Source organism: Acipenser ruthenus, chromosome 8 (genome assembly GCF_902713425.1).
Source record: "Acipenser ruthenus chromosome 8, fAciRut3.2 maternal haplotype, whole genome shotgun sequence".
Lineage (NCBI taxonomy): Eukaryota > Metazoa > Chordata > Actinopteri > Acipenseriformes > Acipenseridae > Acipenser > Acipenser ruthenus.
This window is the reverse complement of record NC_081196.1, coordinates 6,953,270-6,978,064: the sequence shown is the minus strand read 5'-3', so window position 1 is coordinate 6,978,064 and position 24,795 is coordinate 6,953,270. Positions and strand designations below refer to the sequence as shown.

Here is a 24,795-nt window from a genome sequence, read left to right as displayed (position 1 = left end):
CGTCTTAGTTGGTGCTTATCTTGGCGAGAGCCGAGTTCAAATCAGCATGAAGTTTTAACATCTACTCTCGCGTAATGGAAATCATGTGGTACTGGAGAGCCGCAGGGTCTTCTCGTTTTCATTGCACCTGATTTCTCAATTACTTCACTGAACCAATTATTTTTTTAATTGGTCAACGCTAACATTTTTTCCAGGTCTTTAGCTGTTGATGATTTAAAGATGACCTAGACCAGTGAACTTTTACTTTTAATGTGTACTGAGGTCAGCTATCATAGATTATACAATGCAATCACCTGATGAGGAGCGCTAACTTATTTTATTGACTTTACAGTTTCATGAACACAGGTAACCTCAGGTGGTCTGATGATTGTGCAAGCATCTATAATCTGTTCTCGTAAAGTTGAACAGACAAACAGAATTTTGACTTGCTTTCCATCATGACAGCAACTTTAAAGAAAGTTGATAAAATAGTGACTGGGCATTTCAAATTCACTTTGTTTCAAACGCTAAAGAGAAAATAATAAATTGTTCGGCATTTTGTCTGCATTTTAATCAGTTACAGCATTAAATTCCACCAGGTAAACAAATAACTGTTCCAATTTTAGAGAACTGTTTAGCAAATCTGTTTAACTGAAGGGATAGTGGGATTTTGTTTCAATACACATTTCATTTCAAATACAAAGCAAAAAGTACCACTCCCACCTTTTTAAAAAGTTCCCTTACACAGAAAAGAAACCCTGCAAACTTTGAATATACAATATTACCTGCAACAATGAAATGCAGCAGGGCTACTGTTTATTGAGAAATATAGTGCACATTAAAAACCACAGGAATGTATATGGTTATAGGCTGCAGTTGAGTTAACAGCCTGAACACATTTACAATGATAGCAGCAGACGCTGGGACCTTTTCACCATCTTTCATTAATTGTTTTTCTTTTGAACTCTGTTTACTGTTTTTCAATACAAATCATACAAAACATAAAGCAAAGTTAAGGACCTCTAGAACAAAAGAAATATTTTTTTGTTGTTGTTGTAATCAATCTAAGCCTGATTTGAAATGCACAATTACAAAATTGCCTCAATGTTGCTGTAACCCTGAGAGCAGAAGAGTCAATCATGAGCTCCCTGTTGAGTAAGTGACTGAACCACACTCACATGGCTTGCCCTGTAAGTTGCTGTGGACCCCCACCCCCGTCTTCTGATACATACAGTACTTTGCAAATTATTAATATTGTCTGGTTAATGCAATGTTTGAGTCTCAAGTCCCTATTTGTATAGACAAGGTGCTGCAGTCTGTAACTTGCTGAATGTGTAAAGAAACCGAATAAAAGTGTGCAGCTTTCATCATCTGATCTCCTGATATGAAGTCAGTGACCTCAGATTTGCCGGGTGCCCCATTTCTATGGCAACAGACACTGTCTATACTGCCAAAGTGACTGCAATCCAAACACCAGAGACCTTGCTTCATGGTTACAACCAGGGCAGGGCGGAGCCGTCAATCCTATAAAACCTCAAGCATTCTGCCTTTGAATTCGCACTGTACTGAGACTTCCTCACCAGCAACAAGATCACAGCAGCAACACAAGAACAGCAGGAAGAAGCCATGCAGTCTGCCGAGCCGAAGAACCAGAAGAGCTGCCTGGTTGCTACCCTGAGCCGGTACACCTCTGCTGTGCGCAACATGGAGCACACGATCATGCTGCCCAGTCTTCTCCGGGACGTCCCCCCCAAGGAGCCCGAGGACACCTTTGCAGCAGAGGGCAACAATAAAGACCTATATGAATACTACCTCATGTTGAAGTCTGTCAGGAACGTTGTGGAGAGCGGGCTGATGCCCCCCGATGAGCGGAAAGCCCTCAGCGCCCCAATGGAGACCCTGGAGGACTCGGATCCAGAGACCCTCTTCCATTTCCACCTGACGGGGCTCTTCTCGGTTCTCAACAACCTCACCACGTCGTCCCACGTGCTCACCAGACGATACAAAGAAGTCATCGGCCTGTCCAACTAGAACCAAAGCATGCGAAACCACGCAAAAAGAACAATCCACCAGCATCAAAGAATCTACTATGACCAAGCGAACAACTGCTGTTTTCAAGAAACAAAGTTATCATACAGCCAATGTAAACATTAATAAAATGGTTTAATCTGATTGCCTGGTCCTGCTAGCCGTGTTTTGTTTTCACAGTATTCGTATTCTTTGCCGAGTGTCTTGTTGCAATGTATTTCCAGCAGGTACATGCACAATACCAGATTGACAAAGCTTTTTAAATTAACTTTTTTTTTTCAAATGCAGCACGCTTATTAGAAAATTGATATTTTGCTGTTAACATTGGAAAGAAATACAATTACAAATACAACAGCACAGAGTAATTGCACATGGTGCTACCAAAGAGGATTTCTCAAGTGTAAAGGTGCTTGACATGCTATTAAATGCTTTTGAGAGATTGTTTGACTATCGGTAAATACAAATATAAAACCCATATAAAAAGTCATTTACAGACTATTTGTATTAAACAGGAAATACATCCATTTGAATGCATTGTTCTCTGGTAGACTAAACAGTGGGATTTCTAATGGGAACTTCCCCCTTAATTGTTTATTTTTTGCGGCGATGCTGAAATATATTTCTGCACGACCAGGTATTATTGTGAAACTTCATCCATTTATTTGACATTAGTAACGAGATAAAATTAGCTTGACAATGTATGTTACTTTTGACCACAACAGTATAGAAAAAAAACCAAAAAACATTTTTTTTAGTTAAAAACAATAAACTCATATAGTAATACCTGACCAACTGATCAAAGTTGAGGCAAACTGAACAGTAACAAACTCTAACTCCGACAATTCTGTTTATTTAAAAAATGCATTATTCCTAATGTGTTCCGAGTGCACTGCCATCTGTTGGGTAATAGTGGAACTGCAGATGACTGAAGTACATTCTTGGTTTAAAAATATGTGTAAGATAAGACTTGATTTAATTATTTTAAATAGAAATAATTTAAATCTATTTAAATGGGGTATTAAAAGGCATAATATTAATAAGCATGCCTTGAATAAAAAATAAAAATGATGGTCTCATGTCTCACAAATTAAAAAATGTTGATTCTGCTTGTATGCAAAGGCATATTCTTTACATCCAGCACAAAGTAATGATCCAAACAAAACACACCACACTGAGAAAAAAAAAAGAAGTTTAATTTATCATATACACGTGTTTAATGTTTTGTACGTATCTGTCCAAGCATTTCTCACAAATTACCCTTTACAGCAGATAACATCTCCCTACCAAGCTTCAAATAAAATTTCTCCCATTTGAGGTCAACAATACTGAATCAGCGAATGGGAGTGAATTTCTCCAAAACTTCTGCGTAGGTCCTTTTATCTACAAAAGAAAGAACACGGTCAGGGTCAGGATCAGGATACTCGGGCTATGTATAGAGGTGGCTTACATATACACTCAATAAAGAAGTTAATTTTTTGAATTATATAACTTCATTTCGCATTCTTCTGCTTGACAAAAATAATTAAAAGACTGGACGGGTTAATTAAGCAGTTTTTTTTTATTATAAAACATAATATCATATCTGATAGGGGCATGTTTATGTTTTTTTTTACTGAAGCAATATTTTGTCATAAACTGCCTAGAAATGAGAGAACAATGTTTACCTTTCTCCTGAAACTCGTCTGGATGCAGTCGGATGTACTCCCTCATATCTCGATCTAGTCTGGCGTATGTATAATTCTCGTATTTGGTAATGTGGTACCCTAGAAACCAGCCAATGCTTACCAACAGCAGTTGACGGTGCACACCTAAAGAAAGGAAGACAAACAGAACCGTGGAAGTTGAGACAGAACCAAGACAATGCCAGGTAAAACTTAAAAAAAAAAATCTAGTAAACAAACGATTCTGCCAGTGCCTTCGTCGATACGTTTGTTTTCTCGAATTATTTTCTTAATACTAGTTGTACCTTAGAAAGTGTGATTTAAAAATATATATAAAAAAACACGTACACAAATCTGCTATATGCCACCTGACTCTGAAATGTTTATGTATAGAACATTTAAAACAAATGAGCAAAATAGCTGAAATATCATGCCGGATGGAGAGTCTCACAGTTATAATAGCTGTGGTAGAATTATACTGGGTAGGACGGTTTCACTGAAATCACATTTTCATGTTTTTAATCAACATCAGATTTGCCTCTTGTAAAATCCCCGTGTATATATTAATGATATGCTCACCGGATCTGAGTGCTGGCCTGCGGTTCAGTCCGTTGTGCAGCATTGCAGAGAACCAGCCGACCAGTCCGAACCACGCAGAATTTCTATTCAGGATGTCTGGGGGAGGAAGACCCTTGGCTTCGACCGGCAGCAGCTCCATGGTTGCTACCTGAGAAAAATACCCCCCTACCCAACAACTGCTGACAAAAATATTAAATTAACAACAACCCCCAACTACTGTCACCTCAACCGAGAGGAAACCAAGGACAACTAGGCGGACGGAAATGTATACTACTTCCGTCGAAGAAACTTTGACTGCAAGTACAATGGTTCCGCTGCAGTACAGCACAGCAAAACAATGCCTACTGTGTTTATTGATGTTAAACACTTATAACGTTGACACATTTCAAGATGCATTTTAAAGCTACGTTGTATTTGTTCTCCATCCACAAAAACATAAGCAAGTCTAGTGCAAACTGTATTTAATGAACGTTGTATAAATCTACAGTGTACTGCTGATGCTTTCTCAACTATAACTTTCTTCACACGTGGTGGTGGTCCAAGGCGGTTTTAATTTAAAACTGTTTATACTCTATTTCTGTTTCTTTACATGCATGCGACCAAAGAATGGAACAAGCAGTTTTATATAACTGGATTTTTTTAAATGGTGAATGTAATGTTAGTCAAGAAGTGTGCAGCTAGTGGTGTTGTTGCTTGTGAGGCATAGCATAGCGCCTCTGAAAGCATCCCTGCTGAGCTCTGCAATGGAACCTCTATCCAGATCAGAACACAAGAGACTGCCATCTACTAAACTGCTTAGTGGTGTGAACTACTGTCCACCTGGGGCTAGGCTGAGACCCACAAACACAATGTATTGAAAACAAGGCAGGAGCAGCAAGTGAATTAGCCTTTTCCTATTCCCTTCTGCACATACCTCTTTGCAAATGAAAGGGTACAAAAAGAGATACCTGTTTAGCCTTTAGAGGCAACTGGTAGGATTATTTGAGGAAGACGGAAATACTGTGCAGGCATCTCATAGTGGTAGCTTAAAAAGAGTTTAAGAGTATTAGGATCACATATTTAGCCAGGTGCTAAAGGAATTGGTGTCGGTTTTATATTGTTTTATTTGGCTGTATTACAAAATCTTAATTTACTGCCAATTCATAAATATACTTTACGAAGAAAACAAACATCATATGTTTAGCATTGATTCAAATGTGTGACATGGTGACAGTAAACTCAAAACAATGTTCATATCTCAAGTTTTACGATTATAAATATAACGTGTTGGTGCCTGTTAGGGTTTGGTTTCCATCACTTTTTAACCCTTTGTATTGGTTAAAGACATAGCTGGCTTTGTTGTATGGAAAACAAAGATGATTAACACAGAAAAAAAACACATTTTGACAGCAGTTTTCGTCATTTTGTTTTTGACATATATGAAACTACAATATTTATCCTTATTTCTCTGACTTTTTATTCCAAAACCAAAAATATATAATATTTGGTCCATTCCAATTATACACTGTAAATGTATATGTTTCTTATAAGAGACATTTCAATCATCTTGTTGCACAGCAGATGTCCATGATCCTGGTCCTCATATACAGTAATCTTTCTGCAGTCCATTATTACAGTATTGGTACAGTAATAGCACATTACTGGTCCTTTCTCTTTTGCATCCCCTCTGGCTCAGTTAGCATTGACAGGTAAAGTTTAAAGAAGGAGTACGTTATTCCTAGTGCACAGTAAACTGAGGTAAGCAGCAGAGGCAGGAAAGGTAAGGTTTGCTGCCAGCTTGTCAGCGGATACACCACTTCACAGAAAACTTCCAAGGGAACCAGCCCTGTAAGATAGACGGCTTCCAGCCAGCTCAGTAAACTGCCTTCTTTTCTGCAGGAATAAAGACAGAAACGATATTTAACTCAAATCATGATACACACTAGAAAAATTACAAATGTAAGTGTTGCAACTTTTGAAGTGTCATCGTTTACCCTGAAGTTGCTGACAGACATTTGTTGCATGTGGACAAGTCTGAGCAGCATCTGAGGATCTAGTGACTTCAGAATGACTCTTTAAAACATGGCATACGCAAGTACAGACTCCTTAACTATATCCCAGGTAATAAACTCAAATGACAAATCTTAGTGAGGAAGAACCCTTTAATTCTCTTACCTAAACAGCCTTTGTAGTGAAGCCAAACTGTATATTGTAAACAGGAGCATTAGTAAGATCTTGATGGGCTGCTCTGAAAACAATGCACAAAAAAGGATGAATTTTTATAAAGTAACTGCTATATATTTTCCAATAGTTCATAGAATTACTATGACAGGCATGTTTAATCCTACATAGGTTTTGTAACAAATAAATAAATAAAACATATTTGAAATGGATTAACCCCCCACCCTCTCTGTTACCTGGTGCAGTAAAGATAAGAGGGAAGAGAGAGAGGTGGCCAGTGGTGGTCAATATTATAAATATTCCAGCATCTCTCCGATTGTCCACAGCCATTAAACTGCAATAAAACACAGAGGATTTAGCTGTACATTCATATAGTGGTTCTGTATCTTTAAATATGCACCCTTATTGAACCCTGATTTAACAAGATGGGGCAACCAGTAACAGACTGGGAAAAAAATCAAGAAGCTGCAGGTTTCAAACTAAATAAACAGCATCCATGCAAAGAGATTCAAAAAGTGTCTATCTTTTAGGGTCATATATCACGTCGAGACATAATTAGGATGGCACAAAATAAAACAAAACCACAGCATTTAAAAGTAAGTCACTTACCTCAAGGGAAGAATGGCAATAAGAATAGCCTTTTCATGCACGTGCCAACCAAACATGAAAGATCCCAAAGCACAAATGATCAGGCACCGCAGGAAGCCTCTGGGTCCTTGAGGTTTGCGCCACAGGCAGAGAACCGCAGGCTGGGGGAAGAGGGATACACCAGCGCAGGTTTACAAGGTCTTAATCCACAGGACACATGCAAGTGACTCAGCAGGTAGGTTAGGATTTCTCAGCAGGGGTTTGTAGGTGTGCATTTGTACAAGTGATTACATCACTAAGCTGTATTTGGCAAACTCCTTGACAAAATATATGTTTACAAATCTGAGGCAATTAAAATACACTTGCAAAATAAATCTAATTGATCTAATTTGATTTTATAAGAACATCCAATTAGTTACGTCTGTGAAGCCAAACAAACACTGTTTGAAATTGGTGCATTTAGGTGACGCATTGAATTTTGGTATATTTAAAATCAGCTGTATGATGTAAGGCAATCCTTATCATATAAATTGAATAAGCACAAGACATGAGGGTCTAGGTACGGTCACAGCAGGTGCAGATACTCACTGTGATTGAAACAAGGGTGCAAATGAACGTTGTTAAGGGCGACACAGAAGGCAGGACGGTGTGCTGGAATTCTTGCACCAAACCTCCAGTCATGGAAGCCTTCGAAGCCCCATCAGCATCAAGGAGTTTCAATTTCAAACCTACAAAATAAGGCTCAATCGATAATACTTGAACAACAGACCCCTCGTGTTTGACATTCTCTGACTCGATTTTTCAACAGACCCCTCGTGTTTGACATTCTCTGACTCGATTTTTCAACAGACCCCTCGTGTTTGACATTCTCTGACTCGATTTTTCTTCTCAAATCATTAGCAATCATTAAAGGTGAAATTCAATTAGAATTTCTTCTTTTTAAAAGAGGCAGCCTTTAAGTCCACATCTGCTGAAACCACATATTTAGCTACAGTGAATAAAGATGTTATCATGGCTCTTTGACATCTGTGTGTATTCATGCTTTGTTAAGAAAGCAGTGTTTCATATTTTGAAAATCAACTCAGCAAAATCGAACAAAGGTGACTTAACATAGTGTGAGTTTTAAGTTTAGGATTCATTTAGGATTAAGGTTTTGCCTACTACTAATGCAAGGAATTACACTTTGATAAAGTTAACAATGAGAACAGTGCAGTACCCAGGATGGAGAGAACTTTGTCCACCGCATTGTACAAAGCCCAGAAGTTAGGAGCCCAATAGGCATGACACAGACCTCTCTTGAAGGGAAAGAGCCGGGACAGCACCTGAGGTAACTGACCCTAAAAAACAGAAACACTCACTGTGAAAAAATACAATCCCTTTTACATATAACAGGCATAACAGACTATCAGCCACTAAAACGCCCTATCAGCGACAAAAGATAGTATGCCTTGGGACTGAATGTGTCTTTTACTATTTCACAGACATAGAACATTAAGTGTGTAACAGTCTCCCTCTAGTGGTTGAAAAAGACAGTTGCAGCTGGTATACTGTCCCACTAATGTAGATAGAAAACTTTTTTAATTGATGCTAGACACTGAAGTATAACTTGCAGTGCATAATTAACATTGTAAATCTGTAATTCATTTTAAAAAAGCTCAGATGAGTAATAGAAAATAAACTGGGTATTCTGAGCATATCTAGGGTGTTTGAGAAAAGGTTTAACATTTCAAAAGTCTTTGCTTGTAAAAAAAAAAAAAGAAAGAAAATATGTAAACAAGTGATCTGAACATTTCTGTAAGACTGTTGAATTGGTGTTTAAGAAGCCAACTTTGGCATGCAGAAAATACATCATTTATTATGGTATAAAAAACAAAATACAGTTTTACCATGGCTATGAAAGGCCCAAATGAAACTGCAAACACAGAACAGACGATTGTGCCCAAAGCAACAAGACGAGTGAAGCTGAAACTACTCCACTTAACTGATCCATCTGAAAACAGAACGACATTAGAACACAACATCTCAGAACAGCTACAGATAAGCAATCCGGGGGCTAGTCTAAACTGGACTAACAAGTAGTGAACTGACTGCAGTTAAATGCTTTGCTCGGGACATCATTATGCAATACAAATGAGTTATAAATCACATTTCCGAAACAATAAAGTGCAGAACCGAAAGTGTCCAGGTGAGCAGGTTTTGAAAGCACGCTGTACCTGGCGCGCTCTTCGTGAAGCAGTATGAGCGAAGGAGGTAGATGCCATACGCTGGTGCAACATACAGGTAGATGTGTTTCAGGTTTAACAAGACAGCAAACACCAGAGCCCCCTCCAGATGTCTGTTCTGCAAAACAAGAATCATTTTAAAGACTGAAAGAGCTCAGTTACATCTGAAAGTTTATATATCCAGGTAATGCTACGTACAACAGTAACATTTCTATACAGCCTATTTGACTGGGTTGCTTCAGTGGATCCACAGTAGTTTGGACTTCATTCTGTGTATCCTGAAACACACACCATATCATTCAACCAGGCAGGTGACTTTTCATGGGAAACACCAAATCAAATGTATGTATAAAGCGCCTTTCATACATGAAGTTTCTCAAAGCAAAAAGAAAGTCAAACTAAAACAGGGTTAAGATCTTTTTTTTTCTAAATGGAGTGAAAAAGCAAATAAAAAAGCAGTGTGGTATAATATAATGTTAAAAAGAAATGTAAAAATTAAAAAAGAAAGACGGGTACACATTTTAAAACACAGTTTAAATTGTCATTTTAAAAAGCGAAAGAAATCATGCACTGTCGCACTTCTGACATGAGGAAGCAATGCATTCCACAGTCTCGGAGGATAGTGGCTAAAAGCTCTCTCTCTGCCTTCCTTTTTGTGTATACTTGTGGGAGGCACGGAAGCCCTGCATCAGATCTTCTTAAATCACTTCAAGTCAGGATGAGCTGTCGGTCTGAGAATATTAACACTGAATATAATGAGACCATTTTTATTTTTGGTTTACCTGCAAGAGTCTTGCAACTGAAAGAAGCAAAAAGCCAAACAAGAAGCCGTTGTACTGAAAATGAATATCTACACATGAGTTAAGAATAAATAATGTAGGTGATCTAAATCTAAATACTGTATTTGAATGTGAAAAAAAACGATGAATGCTGAAACTAGTTTTAAGCTAGCGTACAATCAAATCACTATTTACACATATTGGTGTTAAACCCTGTAATTAAGTAAACTGCAGCCTTCCAGGGTTTCTGCATGATAGTTGTAAATAAATACTGAACCAAATCTAGTTGTAACGGGCAGTGTTGTGTGATACACTGCCGTTACAGATTCTCTGCCTCCTGTCGGTGAGATGAGATGAGGTTAAAAGCTCTAAAACCATGAATGCAGATGAGCTGGCTCTTTTGGATTGTGGTTAAAACGCTCTCTTGCGGTGCGCGGGGTCGCCAGTTTGTGCCCAGCTTCCACCCTGTTACAGGATACATCTAGTTTTCAAGTTTCTACATTGTATACCATTTTACAGGTGTAATTACATACTGTATCTGGTTTACTGTCCCTTCATCACAGGCAAGACATTTACTCTATATATTAAAACAAAAAATGTTAAACTGGTTCTGCCTGCTGAATTGAAGGATACGATCAATGATCAGGAGCCCGAAGTTCCATAACAGCAGCATGGCAAGAATAAACGCTGGTTCCTCTAGAAGTTCCTTCGATTCTTTCCTCCCATTAACACACCTACAACACCTGTGACAATATAAAGCAAGGTAAGTACGCTTGTTAATTTTACATGCATTACACATGTTTCAAATAGATACTCTTGTTACAACTAAAATGAACCACTTTGTATTATTTAGGGTTATCGTATGACTCCATGTACACTAGGACAAAACGTACCAGATAGCATTGTGATGTGAGTTGAAAATCCTGAACTGTCCTAGTGTACACACAGTTATATGGTAACCCTATTATTAAATGACTTACTGAAACAGCAGCACAAACACTTACTCTCTTACTGTGTAAATGAAGACAATATCAGTTAAGATGACTGACAGCCTTTGGAAGAGTACTGTTGCAGGACTTGCATGATTTAAGTGCTGAATAACCAGCATTTCTTTATCAAAATACTTAGCAATGTGGGACAGGCCATATTCAAACCACGCAAACAATGGAGGATAATCCAGTGTCCATTCTGAAGTAGCCTAAAATAAAAGAAGAAATGAGAATATATAAAGTCTTGTTTAATATTTTACGGCAAACTATTTCGAAGTTTTTCATGCAAGTGGAAACACAAAAGAATCTCATCTTACTCTTGTGAATCCAATGTAACTTTTTTTTTTTTTTTTTTTTTAATCTGGTAATCCTGAGCTAGTTCTCTGTCTCAACACTGAAACACTACGACATATTCTGGATTTACTTTGACTTAAGAAAAACATACATCAATACAATATAATATAAGAATGGTCCAGGTTTTTTGGATTGTAATAGCGAGTAATCCTCCTATTTTTTTTATTACAGACTACTTACCTCATAGTACCACTGAGAGACAGGCAAGCTGTGTGTGATTGCAAGCCAGTTTCTATGGACCTCGAAATCTGTCGAATGACTACATAAAAATTAAATAAATAAATAAATTAGTGACTATACAGGCAAGGTTTGATTAAACAAAACAGGCAACATATGCAGAGTTACCATTATTACCAGAGTCAAAAAACAGGACCCCCCACCCCGCAATTCATCGAAGCTGTAGCAACTTTGAAGCAGTTAAAATAACATACTAATAAGCCATGCTATTTAAGTATGTCAAACAAAAAGTACTACTTCATTTTGGAGTAGTTGCTTTACATTGGACAGGTTATTACCGCAACCTTTACATTAAAATACGATTCATACAAGATGTGTGTGATGAGCTGTCTGAACACCAAACTAACGTACAGCACTGCAAAGTTTACATGAATCAAACGTCAGATAAAAATGTATAACCGTGGTTAAGTGCTTGTCTAGGAGTAAAATACAGAACTGTTTAGTTTCCTTACTATGTGGTTATAAGCAGGCATTTTAACAGAGACACTCCGATTGATAAAGTCAGGAACCAGCTCCAGCTCACAGCCGTGAGCGCCGCCATTACACTGTTCAAAAAACTTTATTGACAACTAGTAGGCAACAACACACCGAGCCGAGACAGTGTTCTCTGCACGCGCGCGCACACACACACACACACACACACACACACACACACACACACACACACACACACACACACACACACACACACACACACACACACACGGCACGATGCTTTCCTGCTTCGAGTATAGATAGATACTTCCTTAATCAATCTACTAAATGTAGAAATAATATCGATAAACGACAAAGCAACATATGCAGCGCGATTCGGAGGTAGTACATATTAAAAAGGTATTTTTATTGAACCCGCATGTTGCTGAAACGAGTGACCCAGTTCTGTGTTTCTGCTGACTGCACTAGTTGTGTAACAGCCTGCAAGTGCAGAAGATTTTTTAAAAGTAGCAAGAGAAGTTTAAATTAAAAAAGAAGAATTTATGACAAAATAAATTATGTGATTTACAAGCATAAATTCTACATTATTATTCAAATCACTGATCAGCAGGTGGCTACACAGCCTTACAAAACACAAGTATGACAGTAGTGTGCACACAACTCACTATCTAAATAGACCAATCTCTCATTCCAACCAGTTCACCAGTCTCCTCAGAGCCTGTCAAAAATTGCAAGTTCCGACTATATTTCAAGTCGTTACAAGCGGGGTATTGGGTCAAGTTTTCAACCAGCAATAATCGCGCCTCGGATTAACCTCATGGGCTACGATACTGCCACTGCGCAAAGCTAACCAACCCCCAGAAAGCCGGGCTCCCCTTTGAGTGACACCAGCGTCCTTGCTACGGTGTCATGCATTAGATCACACAAAATCATTACATTTCAAAATAAATATGCATTGATATAAAACATTGCTGATGCTAGCCCAAATACATAAAATAGACAACACAGAACAGAGAGCAATGCGTTTTAAATGCACTACCGCTTACATAAAAGCATGCTGGGATTGCAATATGCTAATATCGTCCCAGTCCAATGTTCGCTTGCGTGCGCAGCTTTAAAGTTCTGACTCATGGCTTCAGTGTGTTGCAGCACCTGCGTGATTACGTGCTAAATAATCAGCATTTATTTTTAACAAAATACTTAGCAATGCGGGACAAGCCATATTCAAACCACACAAACAGTGGAGGGCAATCTAATGACAATTCTGAAGTAGCAAGAAAGAACGAAAACAATTAGTATATATAGGCTGGTTGAATTAGAATATATAGGCTGGTTGAATTAGAATATATAGGCTTTTTTCCTATAAGAAATCACGTGCAAATGTAGCCTACGTATCATAATGATATATAGTGACTGTACAGCCAGGTTGATACGCAAACAAAACGGGACACGTATCTACCAGAGTGAAACAAAATGACCTTTTTTTCTTCAATTCATCGAAGCTGTAGCAATTCTGAAGCAGTTCAAATAGCTATGTATAATATAGTAAAATATAGAACTGTTTCGTTTCCTTACTATGAGGCTATAAGCAGGCTTCTAAAAGAGACTCCAATTGCTAAAATCAGACATCAACAACACACCAAGCCGAGACAGTGTTGCACAACACATGGCTTTCTGCTTCGCGTATCGACACAGATTTCTCTAATCAATCTACTACATTTACAAATATGCTTAGGGTTTATTACACATGAAATGGGTGTTTTTATTGGACGGGTTTGTTGAAAATGTTGATGAAATTCACCCAATTATATTTTTCAGCTGACTTTTCTAATTCTGTAACAGAGCCTGCAAGTGTTTTGTTTTTTTATGAGTATATTCTGTACCTTGGAAATATACATTTGATACTATTTGAAACACGTACATGACCAGTACGGTGTGCTACGCAAACTTTAAAAAGCATGCTCCTCAATAACAACAATCTGCTTTAACCGGTAAAATCAGCCTCCTTAGAGCCTGTCAAAAATTGCAAGTTCCGACTATATTTCAAGTCGTTACAAGCGGGGTATTGGGTCAAGTTTTCAACCAGCAATAATCGCGCCTCGGATTAACCTCATGGGCTACGATACTGCCACTGCGCAAAGCTAACCAACCCGCAGAAAGCCGGGCTCCCCTTTGAATGACACCAGCGTCCTTGCTACGGTGTATTTTAGATCTCTCTCAAAAAGCATTACATTTCAAAATAAATATGCATTGATATAAAATACTGCTGATACTAGCCCAAATACATAAAATAGACAACACAGAACAGAGAGCAATGAGTTTTAAATGCACTACCGCTTACATAAAAGCATGCTGGGATTGCAATATGCTAATTATCTCATCTCCCAATGTTCGCTTGTTTGCAGAAACATGAGGAATCTCGCTTGACAAAATAGACTATGCTGAGTACGACCAAGGGGGTATAGAAAAGCTGAGTGAAATCCTGATGTGTGAACTTGCTAATTTGTTAAATGTTTGAGAAAGAACGTACGCACAAACCCACTGCGATTTAATCAGAATTAAGGATACGATTCTGTCACGGTTAAAATGTGTAAAAATCACGTCACGGCTAAAAATAGACAATTTGACGGGGAACGATATGTATTAATAAAAATGTAACAATAATTTCATATTTGTGCCTAATAAACATCTATTTAATGTATTTAACATGTTTTTTTGTTAACAGTACCTTTTCAAACAGCCGTTACAGGTTGTCTTTTAATTGTAACATAATAATAATAATAATAATAATAATAATAATAATAATAATAATAATAATAATAATAATAATAATAATAATAATCTGAACACTGATTTTTTTAAATACATGTTTGTAAATTGAGAATTTTACAATAATATATATTTTTCGTTAATGTCTATTATAAACGATGTTTATGTATTTTTTTTCTCACACTGGGAGTACAAGTACAGCTGTTTCTTATCTTTTACAAATAAATTAAATAATAATAATAATAATTGCACCGATCAGTTCATAAACTGTAGACGAATAAAAAAAAAGCACTTTTTATTTTTCTTTATTTTCAACCAAGAACCCTAGTCAAATGAATGCGTGTCAATCGTGTGTAAGAATTCCCATATTAACCAGTCCTGAGGAAAGAAGTAGGCGGGTTCACCATTTTCTTCAGCCGGAATGGTGAATGTAAGGGTGAACGCTTATAGATCATTTTATTGGATTCTAAACGCCAGGAAAAAGACGGGGGTATATAGGTCATTGTGGTAATTGAAATGCTGCGCTGCTGATGATCTCATAATCGAAAGGATTAGAAAAAAAAACATGCACGATAGAAATAGCCAAACCGCCAAAGACATTTACCCGCTAGATGCTTTAAACAAGCCAAGTGTGGCTGGAAAACGTCCAATCTGGCATCGCTGTGGTTGACAAGTGTAAAGCACCGCACAGGGCAACTACTGCACGGAGCTGCACATTGGGGGTGTCATGCTTCTCCTGAACGGGAAACCGTCCGTCCCCTTAGTGAGGGTTTGAATTATCAGGGGTATGGAGATAGGTATGTTTTCAGCACAAAACGCTTCGGTTAATTTTAAAGTTCCTTTCCCCTGTAAAGATTCCTCTGCTAGCCAATTCACTTTTTTGAAGTTGCATAGAACTATTAATTTTTGCTAACAATAAACTATTACACGACTCACTTCTTGTATTCACGCAGAAACGAACAATAAAATACATTGTGAATCTGCGGAAAACACTGATACAACGCTCTGACTACAAATTAAACTTAAAAGTATCTACTTTTAACCAGTATATACAGTCTCCTCAGAGCCTGTCAAAAATTGCAAGTTCCGACTATATTTCAAGTCGTTACAAGCGGGGTATTGGGTCAAGTTTTCAACCAGCAATAATCGCGCCTCGGATTAACCTCATGGGCTACGATACTGCCACTGCGCAAAGCTAACTAACTTTGCCACACGTGAAGAGCCACACTGAAATCCATCAGCTTTGCATCGATGGGAGCAGAGAACACTTATTTAGATAAAACTAAAGTTCGATGAAGTTATGTCTGTGTAGAAAACATATCCATCTGCAATGCAGTGTTAAGCAAGGAGTCCACAGCATATAAACTATATAACTTAGTTTAACTGTTTAAAATGTACAGAACGGTATTGTGGGATTTGGATATGCAAATGACAAGGAAACGCCCATCTAAACGGGGATACAATGTACTGCGTTTGATGAGCAACCAATTGGGTTGTCAAAAATTGTAAGTGTCATCAATTACAACACTTCCAAATCAACGGACCCTTAGTTTGAGTCTTGTATGCATGGAGATCTGATATTAAAAAGTGTCAATATAACTTTTCAAATTATTTTCATAAGAGATTTGAATTTTAAGTGCGATAGGCTAAAGGCATGTGGCTATACAAAGATCACAACGATAACTCTGAGCAGCATTTTTGTTTGTTTGTTTTCAGCTAGTTAATAAATGTCTTGCATGCCATTTTTCTTGACTCTTCACCCATTGCCACTGCATGTCTTGGATGGTATCAACAAATGTGTTTATTTTTATTGTTTATTTGTTTAACTTACACCGGAAAATAACTGCATTTCACAAATGCAATTTGCTCTGAGTGGATTCAGTCGAACGTTGTTTAAACATACAGTATGTGAAACATGTATTATAATACTCCATTTGGACATATAGTGTGTGTTTTCTATGGACATTTAAACAATATATATCTATGTTCTATGATTATTTAAAAGCAAAATCCATCTTCGCAGTACGATAAAAAAAAAAAAATAATCCTGATCTCCTCTTTAAATTTTGAAAAACCCAATTTCACAATATAATGGACACAAGGCATTCCTTAGGTGCTCTTCCAAGCAAACCTGAAAAAACAGCACTAGCATGAAATTATGTTCAAAGGGTAGGCTGTACTGTTTTTCTTTTCTCACCAGATTCAAAATCTCTGTAGTGGTTAAAGAACAATAATACGTCTTTTTTTTTTTTGTCGTTTGTGTTTCTTACAATGAATACAGGCTTCTCCTGTGACTGTTTGGTCCATTTAAATTTCCTCCCCATAAGAGGGGATGAATATCCCTGACAAAGCAGAGCGCCTGTATATCTCTATGTCCTAGACAGCGATCATTAAGGATAGGTCCACTATGGCATATTACCAATTTAGCAGCAGTATTTCAGTGATACAGATACTATGGAATAGATACAGGGTCTGAATGCCAGTTTTGATGTTTAGACCCGACCTAGAGACAGTATCAGTTTTAATACCTAAACAGTTTTCTATTACTCCATATAAATATAGTAAAACAGTTAAAAAATATAGACGATGTTCCAAATGGCAAAAGCAAATGAGATAGCTAGTACCAAATATCTGCTAAACCACCCATTCAAATCCCTCCATAACATTCTCTGAAACAAATACTGTAGCAAGAACAACAAAACACCATCAAGCAAATTTACCAGACACTAGAAACCACTATATCAGTTTTAGTACAGTGGTTAAGACCTAATTGCACTTCTTTTGGCTAATTGATTTGCACTTCACATAATGCAGGTTACCAAATATTACCACAAAATGTTTAAACCATTTAGTGTATCAGTGACTTCCTCTGTTCAGCACTTCACCGTCTACCTATATCGAGTCAACCGAATAATCTTGTTGTTCATGAAATCAGAAGAGTCTGGGTGAGTGGAGTCCACGCAAAAGCCGTCGCTCATGGCTATTTTAAGAATCTCTTCCACAAACACACGGAAACTGTTGATCTGCTTATTTGCCGGCAAAACCCAAAGCCTCTTCAGGGCCTGTCTGGTGTACTCTTCCTCTGGGAGACCATCCACTGTAGCCACCCACTGCAGCACCACATGATTCGGGTCTTCCAGCTCACTGCATACTGTAGAGAGGTTGCCATTGAAGAAGTAACAGAGTTTAGTACCCAGTTTGTTCAAGAACAAGCCGGAAGTGCAGAATATGTTGGCAGTAAACACGTCCATGTTAGAGGAAGACAGGCTATAGATCTGGGGCGCCTCCCTTACCGTGAAATGCACCGTCTGCATTTTCTGATCCAGGGTTATGTTCAGCATTGCGTTCTTCTCATGCGTAGACATCTCTGCTTCTTTCTCCTTCAGCGCCTCTAGCAAAGGCTGGACCTGGTAAAAATCGGCCTCCCTTTTCAGAAGCTTCATTTCTTTGTAGTCGTCAGGAAGGTCCAGGTTCGAAGTTCTCAGGAAATTTAGAACGTGCCTAAAGATCTTACCGTCCCGGTCAATGAAGCAGTTCCCATGGCTGTCCTTTTTGGTGGGCATGGTACCGCTGAACATAGCGCCCAGCATGGAGTCTGGATAACGGGTCAGCGTTGCCAGAGACGTGGTATACAGTTTTCCTCCCACGTTGAGGGTCACTAGCTCTGACATGGTCAGGTAGTGCTGAATCTTAGGAAACTGGAACAGAAGAAATACATCTCAGAGAGTACAAACCCCTCAGAACATTGTATGCAACAATAGGATAGTTCAAGAATGTTCAAATATATTGTTTTTTTAATATTCCACAAGCCATACAGACAGACAGACAGACGCTATGGCAGCTTCTTATACCCCAGATTCTGACACTCACAATAACTTATTTGCTTAAGAATGCCCTAACCAAATGTCATCACAATGGGATTAGTGGTTCTCTAGTTATTGTAAATGTAAAACTAAAGTCCAGTTTATCACTGTCCTGGTATCCTAGAACGGTGATTTGTTTTGCCAGTCATGTGTACCGAACTTTCTAACACAGGTCAAGACTGCTTTGCGTTATACAGAAAACATACATTACACACACACATTTTATATATATATATATATATATATATATATATATATATATATATATATATATATATATATAGACACACACACACACATTTTGCATTCCAACTGTAAACTTTGCTATCATCAGGAAAAAAAAGAATAAACAAACACAAAAACAAACAAAAACAACTGTACGTCTTGCACTTTAAATAATATTAACAACATACAGTACATTACTAATAAGCAATAATTCTGTTTTCATGTTCTGACGACAGCAGACTACGAACACAAATATTAAAGATGCACCAGTGGTAAATTCTTAAATAAAAATAAAAACAAACAGCAACCTTTGCCACTGACTTTCCAGTTTGTTGCTGTCCAAAGAAAACTCACGTGAACTCCGCTAGGGTCGCGGTATCACCAGGGATTTGCAGTTCTAACAGAAAACGATAGCCTTCATTTGAAATGGTGTTTTCGGTTTATAAGACTACAAATCCCAGGACCACGCTGTGACGGGTCCTTTTCCACTACCGGGTGCCTGACTGTTGTTGGTTCTATTGCGTCACCAAACTTTGTCTTTCAAAAATAGGAATTAATTACAGTTATTGCTGTTTGCAAAATAACATCTCGTGTATAGGAAAACGTGGTTACAGTTGCTATAGGGTAAACAAAAAAGTCCAAATCTAGTAGGAATGAAAACGAGTGGACGTAGCAGGATAGCATATTTCTAATAAATATGCAGTGAATGTTACCGATCTAATAGTAATAATAATAATAATAATAATAATAATGTTTATGGGCGTCACTTTCATTGACAAAAACAGCAGACCACTGAGCTAAAGTAACTGAAATTCCCGGTCTTGAGAAACGTAACGTGCTTGGTAAGACTTGCAGTTATAATATGTATAGCAAAGAAGTAGCCTGTCGCTTGTAAAATGTGATTGAACACAGAAAGGTGTGCAGATCTATATAATATTACATTTAATGCACGTTTTAATTCTCCACAGGCATTGGCAGTAAACGACAAGAAGATAACATGTTTTATAAACACTGCACACGTTTACTAAATGTGTGCTTTAGAAACAACAGATCATGCCATACACTTCTTCCAAATCAAGTTTTAAGACCGTGGTGTATGATTAATAAAGGTAGGTACTTTCTCAGAATTAAGTATTACCTGTCAATAAAATGTTGTTTTTCTTAGGGTGCATGCGCTGGCAGACGAGTTTAGAAATGCATATGCTGCAAGTTGTTATATTTTGTTTTAGATTTTTTTTTTTTTTGGTTTTTCCATCCTCTGATTTTAAGTTTTAGTTTACTCATTCCCAGATCATTTGAGATGCGTGGCTGTCATCTTTTTGAGTGTACCCCGTGGATTTTAAAAGGTTTTAAAATCCACTTTTCAACCCTTAATTATAACTCCAGTACAGTTTGAGTCATACCTAGTAAGTTAACTTTGACAATTCTCAGGTCAGCATTATATTGCAGCCCTCTCCTCCATGTTGGAGCTATTACAGTGCTGGCTTTCACAGGAAATATTGAACACCTTTCAATAAAGGTGGCACAGCTGGTGCAGTGAACTGGAAACCCCAAATCTTGTACAAGAAAGATAATATGAGATAATCTAGCAGGTGGGGTATGCAGACAGTGTTGTACCATTGGGGATGTAGTGAAGAAAAACTAACACAAATGCAAGTGTTAAGAAATACATTAAAAAAAGTGTACTGAAGCTAATTAACATGGTTTTACTATAATCTTCAAGTTGTGTTTTTGCCTTAGATTTTCATACTGCAGCTGTTCTCAGGTCTTATGATATGAGAAGAGTTGATTTTACACCACTGGAACAAAGAAAATTAACATTTGATACGCATGCCTTGGTGAAGGACCTACAAGCAAGTGGTAAGTTTTTACTTAAGAACATAAGAAAGTTTACAAACGAGAGGAGGCCATTTGGCCCATCTTGCTCGTTTGGTTGTTAGTAGCTTATTGATCCCAGAACCTCATCAAGCAGCTTCATGAAGGATCACAGGGTGTCAGCTTCAACAACATTACAGGGGAGTTGGTTCCAGACCCTCACAATTCTCTGTGTAAAAAAAGTGCCTCCTGTTTTCTGTTCTGAATGCCCCTTTATCTAATCTCCATTTGTGACGCCTGGTCCTTGTTTCTTTTTTCAGGTCGAAAAAGTCCCTTGGGTTGACATTGTCAATACCTTTTAGAATTCTGAATGCTTGAATCAGATCGCTACTCTGTCCTCCATCCTCCATCTTGTCCAGGGTTAGGGTCATTTCCTGTTTTTCAGTTCACTTTCCAATTCCCACACACCACTGATAGAAATTGCAATCGGCAGTCTTCTGTTCAAATGAGCTTCGCAGGGTGGCAACACATTACTTACCGGTACATTGAAGTCACGGTTAGACAATTAAATTGGCTTCAAATGAAAGCAGTCGAACAATCACAACAATTATTAATGTCTTTAAAATATAAATTCCAATCCCTTCAAAAGAATTGGAAATTGGGAATTTGGAATTGACCCAATCCCTGCTCTTGTCTGCAGTTTACTGGTTTAATAGAATAATTGTATTGGTATTGGATATTTGATGCTTGGTTAAAACTTGACTAGGCTCAGATTGGCGATTCTTAAGTCAATCAAAATATTTTCAACATAAGAAAAGGGGTGACCAGTGATTATGTGGCCAGTCCTTAGTAAGAAAATTGCTTTTAAAACTGTGGTTGCCACTCCTTTATGGACATGTCCTGTTTTCTAGAAAGAATCTAGCAGCGGGTTGCACAATTCTACTCCAATGCAATGTAACATATTCCCTGTATCTCAAGGTTTGCACATGTATTGCAGCTATACTGATGTTCTGTATGCACTAAAGTTCATAGTTAGCTGGGATTTACAAGGGATTACTACACAACTGCCTCCAGTGTTTTGCTTTAGGAGAATACATGTTACAAATTGTGTGTGTCTTTTATTGTCGGTAATCAAAGGGTTTATCATTTTGACATTAGTTTATTTTACACAAGGGTTTGAAAAACAACAAGCTGAAATTATTGTTACGGCACTGGTAACACTGACGACTGGAAATATGGACACAGTCTATAGAGATATGGTGACGACCTCACATCAGGTGCGTATGAATTAGATACAGAATTCCAGTTCGAAAGCAAAGTGTGTGTTAGCGTATAGCCACATTTACTGAAACAGGCTACACATGAAAACAAAAAGTGTCTTGACTTTTGCCATAGTCATAAAGCATGGGTTTCAGTACTATATTAAAGTGACATGCAACTGAAAGAGAGCCAGTGCAATACAACCTGTCACATCCGATTGAATTGGTAATAAAATGTACATTAATCAGTTTCCATCAGTACTGTTCCATTGGTAGCAGCATATGTAAATGGAACATGTCAGAGGTGCATTAGTTAATTGAGGGTATCGTATCTTACAGGATCGGATATCGCAGGTTCTACTGTATCATTCAAATTCTAAAAACATTTTTTGAAAATCCATCAACCCAAGTGGAAGCTGCATCCTTTGCAGGGGGCAGATGAGGGGCTCTGGTCCTGTTTTAAACACCCCTGTCATACAATGACATTAATAACACTGGTCTATTTTAATTAGATCCTGCAGGCCATATTAGAAGATGATGATGATTTGAGATGGTCTTGTTAAGCCTATTACAGTGAATTAAACACAACTAGATGCACTAAAACATAGCTACAGTCTTTTATTAATAAACATTGTTTTTTCTTTTCTTTTAGGAAATTGCTCTCCAGCAGATCATGGCACACCTGGATGCAATTCGGAAGGACATGGTGATTCTGGAGAAAAGTGAATTTGCAAACCTGAGGGCTGAGAATGAGGTAACACTGAAGGAAAGGAAGTGATTTGTGGTTATGCTGGTTCAAGCTGAGCTTCCAGACACAGATACAGCCAATGGGATTCTTCCAAATATTTCTGATCTGCAAAGTGTGACCAGTCAAAACAGTCATGTGTTGGACCATTTGAGATGTTGCAAAAAAAAAAAACATGTCGTTTTATAGGTGATTGCAAGAATGCACATTCATCTCTATTGACATCAATGTAAAAAATCTTGTTTTCCAGAAAATCAGAAATGAGCTAGAGCAGTTTAAACATCAGCTAATGGTGAGTGATATCAGCAGCTGACGATGTATTGTATCATTTCCTTGTTTTAGCCCTTGCAGTGACACGTTTCTCAGATCTTCCTTGTTGTGCTTGTTGTTATCTTTTAAAGGAGGAAAGCATGAAAATCCGAGCAGACGCTAAACTGGATATAAATTTGGAGAGAAGCCGAGTAACTGACATGGTATCGTGTGTGTATATGTACTTCTCATTGTCCTGTACGATTGGAATTTGAATGTTTTTCATTCTTTTGAATCTCTTCAGTTTACAGAGCAGGAGAAGAAGCTTATGGAAGTTGGTACAGAATTCGATAAAAAGGTGTGACTTTACTTACTGCCGTTCAGCAAAAATACTTAGCTGTCGTTCTTACAATGCAATGGTAGATCATTTCACGTTACAAGAAATCTAAAAGTTGGTGTTAATTACCAATGGATTTCAATTCTGTTATTTTAGAACGCGGATGTAGATCGTAGCACAACAGAAGCTACTAAAAAAATCGACATAGAAGTGGCCTCGCTGAAAACTCTTCTGGAATCTCTCAAACTTGACACAATCCGCTACCTTGCAGGTAAAAAGTTGAGACATTTTTAAATGTTTATTTATGCAGCGATGTTTTCACTATCTGTCCTCTTAACTCTTTCTATACTTCAACATCAGGAATCTATTTCTGTGTGTTTGTTTTAAAACTAGTCCAGCTATTTGCTTTATATTTTCTAAGACGTTTGTATCAGTTTCTCAGATACAAGTGTGTCGTCACGTGAGCAGTGCATGCTTTTTTCAAATTACACATCTTTAACGCCGTTGTAGAAATGTGTTTAAACAACAGTAATAATTCAAGTTGTACTGATGACTTTTCATAAATCTTTCACAGCCTTTGTCTTCGCCTGCCTTGCAATGGCCTTGGGCTTTTACCGTCTGTGGAAGTAACAAAACAAGGAAGCATTTGAAAAAGATTGCTATACATCATGGAGAGCAAAAAATTGACAAATGAATTGCTGTTGCTTAGTTATTTTAAGCAATTTTAAGATGGTGCCTGTTTGCAGTGAACATGTTTCAGTATTTTGCCGGGAGAAGCAAAATATCTTCCATTTGTCTTTTACCAAAGCTGGTGATTTTCCGAAAATATGTGTTAATTCCTTATATTTGTCTTCTTTTTTTATTGCTGAATTATATTCTGCACATCTTCCATCCCATAAACATTTTGTATCATGAAAAAAATCAATCAATTGCAAAGTTTTGTAAAATTGAATAGGTTTGTTTATTTCTCAAAAATAATAATGCCAGTCCTCTTGATGTGATTTTCAATAAAAACAGTTTAATTCCAGAACAGAGGAAAAACAAATGTAACACAGTACAGAACGTAACCCCATACGAACTGCATGGACAAATCTTCAAACAAAACAATACTATAGGTTTAACCTTACAGGACCCTTCAGTGCCGTCAGGTGAGCTTGATGAAAGAGTGAAGAGTACAGAAATACATAGGTTTCAATAGAAGGCAAAACCAGCCCCCCTTCTTGGAGTCGCCCAGCCAAAGTCTTTGAAGATCAAGCCCAGGCTTGAGACTTGTACCTGTGATCGTAATCGGTATTTTAATTAGCAAAGCAATTCATACATAATCAAGGGTCATCAGCCCAAGGTAACAGCCGCTCTCTATGCCATAAAATAAACCGGTTTGTTATCTTGTCTATGTGAGAGAAGCAGGCAACAGCCCCAGTTGTCTGTTTGTGAGAACTGGTCTTTCGTTGGGTGTGATAAACCCTATGTTAACAACACTGGCAAAAAAAAGGGCCCTTTGAAGTACAAAGGGACCAGATTT

The 24,795-nt window shown here is 37.7% G+C and overlaps 5 protein-coding genes and 3 non-coding genes across 9 annotated transcripts; 2 read left to right on the top strand and 6 right to left on the bottom strand.

The window, feature by feature from the left end:
- Positions 1–1,518: 1,518 nt before the first annotated feature.
- LOC117972920 (mid1-interacting protein 1-B-like) lies at positions 1,519–2,151 on the top strand. Its single transcript, XM_034923373.2, has one exon. It carries the CDS (start codon positions 1,606–1,608, stop codon positions 2,008–2,010), a length of 405 nt encoding a protein of 134 aa, XP_034779264.2. The 5' UTR covers positions 1,519–1,605; the 3' UTR covers positions 2,011–2,151.
- Positions 2,152–3,179: 1,028 nt separating this feature from the next.
- Positions 3,180–4,535, bottom strand: LOC117406830 (NADH dehydrogenase [ubiquinone] 1 subunit C2). The gene is made up of 3 exons (XM_034011156.3): positions 4,248–4,535; positions 3,672–3,815; positions 3,180–3,387 (listed from the first exon to the last, which is right to left on the bottom strand). Exons 1-3 carry the CDS (start codon positions 4,384–4,386, stop codon positions 3,338–3,340), a joined length of 333 nt encoding a protein of 110 aa, XP_033867047.3. The 5' UTR covers positions 4,387–4,535; the 3' UTR covers positions 3,180–3,337.
- A 530-nt stretch (positions 4,536–5,065) lies between these two features.
- On the bottom strand, positions 5,066–12,155 carry LOC117405391 (probable dolichyl pyrophosphate Glc1Man9GlcNAc2 alpha-1,3-glucosyltransferase). The gene is made up of 13 exons (XM_034008415.3): positions 12,029–12,155; positions 11,520–11,598; positions 11,001–11,194; positions 10,630–10,739; positions 10,000–10,067; positions 9,209–9,335; positions 8,882–8,985; positions 8,212–8,332; positions 7,584–7,723; positions 7,017–7,156; positions 6,644–6,741; positions 6,402–6,474; positions 5,066–6,119 (listed from the first exon to the last, which is right to left on the bottom strand). Exons 1-13 carry the CDS (start codon positions 12,115–12,117, stop codon positions 5,885–5,887), a joined length of 1,578 nt encoding a protein of 525 aa, XP_033864306.3. The 5' UTR covers positions 12,118–12,155; the 3' UTR covers positions 5,066–5,884.
- A 562-nt stretch (positions 12,156–12,717) lies between these two features.
- Positions 12,718–12,859, bottom strand: LOC117407541 (U4 spliceosomal RNA). Its single transcript, XR_004545067.1, has one exon. It is a non-coding gene; the product is annotated as a U4 spliceosomal RNA (small nuclear RNA).
- Positions 12,860–14,012: 1,153 nt separating this feature from the next.
- LOC117407550 (U4 spliceosomal RNA) lies at positions 14,013–14,154 on the bottom strand. The gene has a single exon (XR_004545074.1). It is a non-coding gene; the product is annotated as a U4 spliceosomal RNA (small nuclear RNA).
- A 1,678-nt stretch (positions 14,155–15,832) lies between these two features.
- On the bottom strand, positions 15,833–19,277 carry LOC117407323 (BTB/POZ domain-containing protein KCTD21-like). Of its 2 annotated transcripts, none has more exons than XM_059028311.1 (2): positions 19,223–19,277; positions 15,833–18,478 (listed from the first exon to the last, which is right to left on the bottom strand). In XM_059028311.1, exon 2 carries the CDS (start codon positions 18,449–18,451, stop codon positions 17,669–17,671), a length of 783 nt encoding a protein of 260 aa, XP_058884294.1. In that variant the 5' UTR covers positions 18,452–18,478; positions 19,223–19,277; the 3' UTR covers positions 15,833–17,668. The 2 variants fall into 2 exon arrangements, with proteins under 2 accessions (XP_058884294.1, XP_033868098.2); XM_034012207.3 differs by having other exon boundaries at positions 19,177–19,270.
- On the bottom strand, positions 15,836–15,977 carry LOC117407551 (U4 spliceosomal RNA). The gene has a single exon (XR_004545075.1). It is a non-coding gene; the product is annotated as a U4 spliceosomal RNA (small nuclear RNA).
- A 77-nt stretch (positions 19,278–19,354) lies between the features above and the next one.
- On the top strand, positions 19,355–24,303 carry LOC117406022 (coiled-coil domain-containing protein 90B, mitochondrial-like). The gene is made up of 10 exons (XM_034009669.3): positions 19,355–19,710; positions 19,837–19,977; positions 20,609–20,728; positions 21,857–21,960; positions 22,595–22,696; positions 22,938–22,979; positions 23,089–23,160; positions 23,241–23,294; positions 23,430–23,544; positions 23,848–24,303. Exons 2-10 carry the CDS (start codon positions 19,866–19,868, stop codon positions 23,901–23,903), a joined length of 777 nt encoding a protein of 258 aa, XP_033865560.2. The 5' UTR covers positions 19,355–19,710; positions 19,837–19,865; the 3' UTR covers positions 23,904–24,303.
- Positions 24,304–24,795: the final 492 nt, after the last annotated feature.

Excerpts from the sequence above, each read along its gene's own strand:
- LOC117972920 (XM_034923373.2), top strand. The coding sequence starts at position 1,606 with ATGCAGTCTGCCGAGCCGAAGAACCAGAAGAGCTGCCTGGTTGCTACC.
- LOC117406830 (XM_034011156.3), bottom strand. The coding sequence starts at position 4,386 with ATGGAGCTGCTGCCGGTCGAAGCCAAGGGTCTTCCTCCCCCAGACATC. Across the intron at positions 3,816-4,247 it reads CAGGCCAGCACTCAGATCCG|GTGTGCACCGTCAACTGCTG; the intron begins GTGAGCATATCA and ends TCCTTTCTTTAG. Across the intron at positions 3,388-3,671 it reads AGACGAGTTTCAGGAGAAAG|ATAAAAGGACCTACGCAGAA; the intron begins GTAAACATTGTT and ends TTTCTTTTGTAG.
- LOC117405391 (XM_034008415.3), bottom strand. The coding sequence starts at position 12,117 with ATGGCGGCGCTCACGGCTGTGAGCTGGAGCTGGTTCCTGACTTTATCA. Across the intron at positions 11,195-11,519 it reads TCTCTCAGTGGTACTATGAG|GCTACTTCAGAATGGACACT; the intron begins GTAAGTAGTCTG and ends CTTTTATTTTAG. Across the intron at positions 6,742-7,016 it reads ATTGCCATTCTTCCCTTGAG|TTTAATGGCTGTGGACAATC; the intron begins GTAAGTGACTTA and ends GTTTTATTGCAG.
- LOC117407323 (XM_059028311.1), bottom strand. The coding sequence starts at position 18,451 with ATGTCAGAGCTAGTGACCCTCAACGTGGGAGGAAAACTGTATACCACG.
- LOC117406022 (XM_034009669.3), top strand. The coding sequence starts at position 19,866 with ATGTTTTATAAACACTGCACACGTTTACTAAATGTGTGCTTTAGAAAC. Across the intron at positions 22,697-22,937 it reads ACCTGAGGGCTGAGAATGAG|AAAATCAGAAATGAGCTAGA; the intron begins GTAACACTGAAG and ends CTTGTTTTCCAG. Across the intron at positions 23,295-23,429 it reads GTACAGAATTCGATAAAAAG|AACGCGGATGTAGATCGTAG; the intron begins GTGTGACTTTAC and ends CTGTTATTTTAG.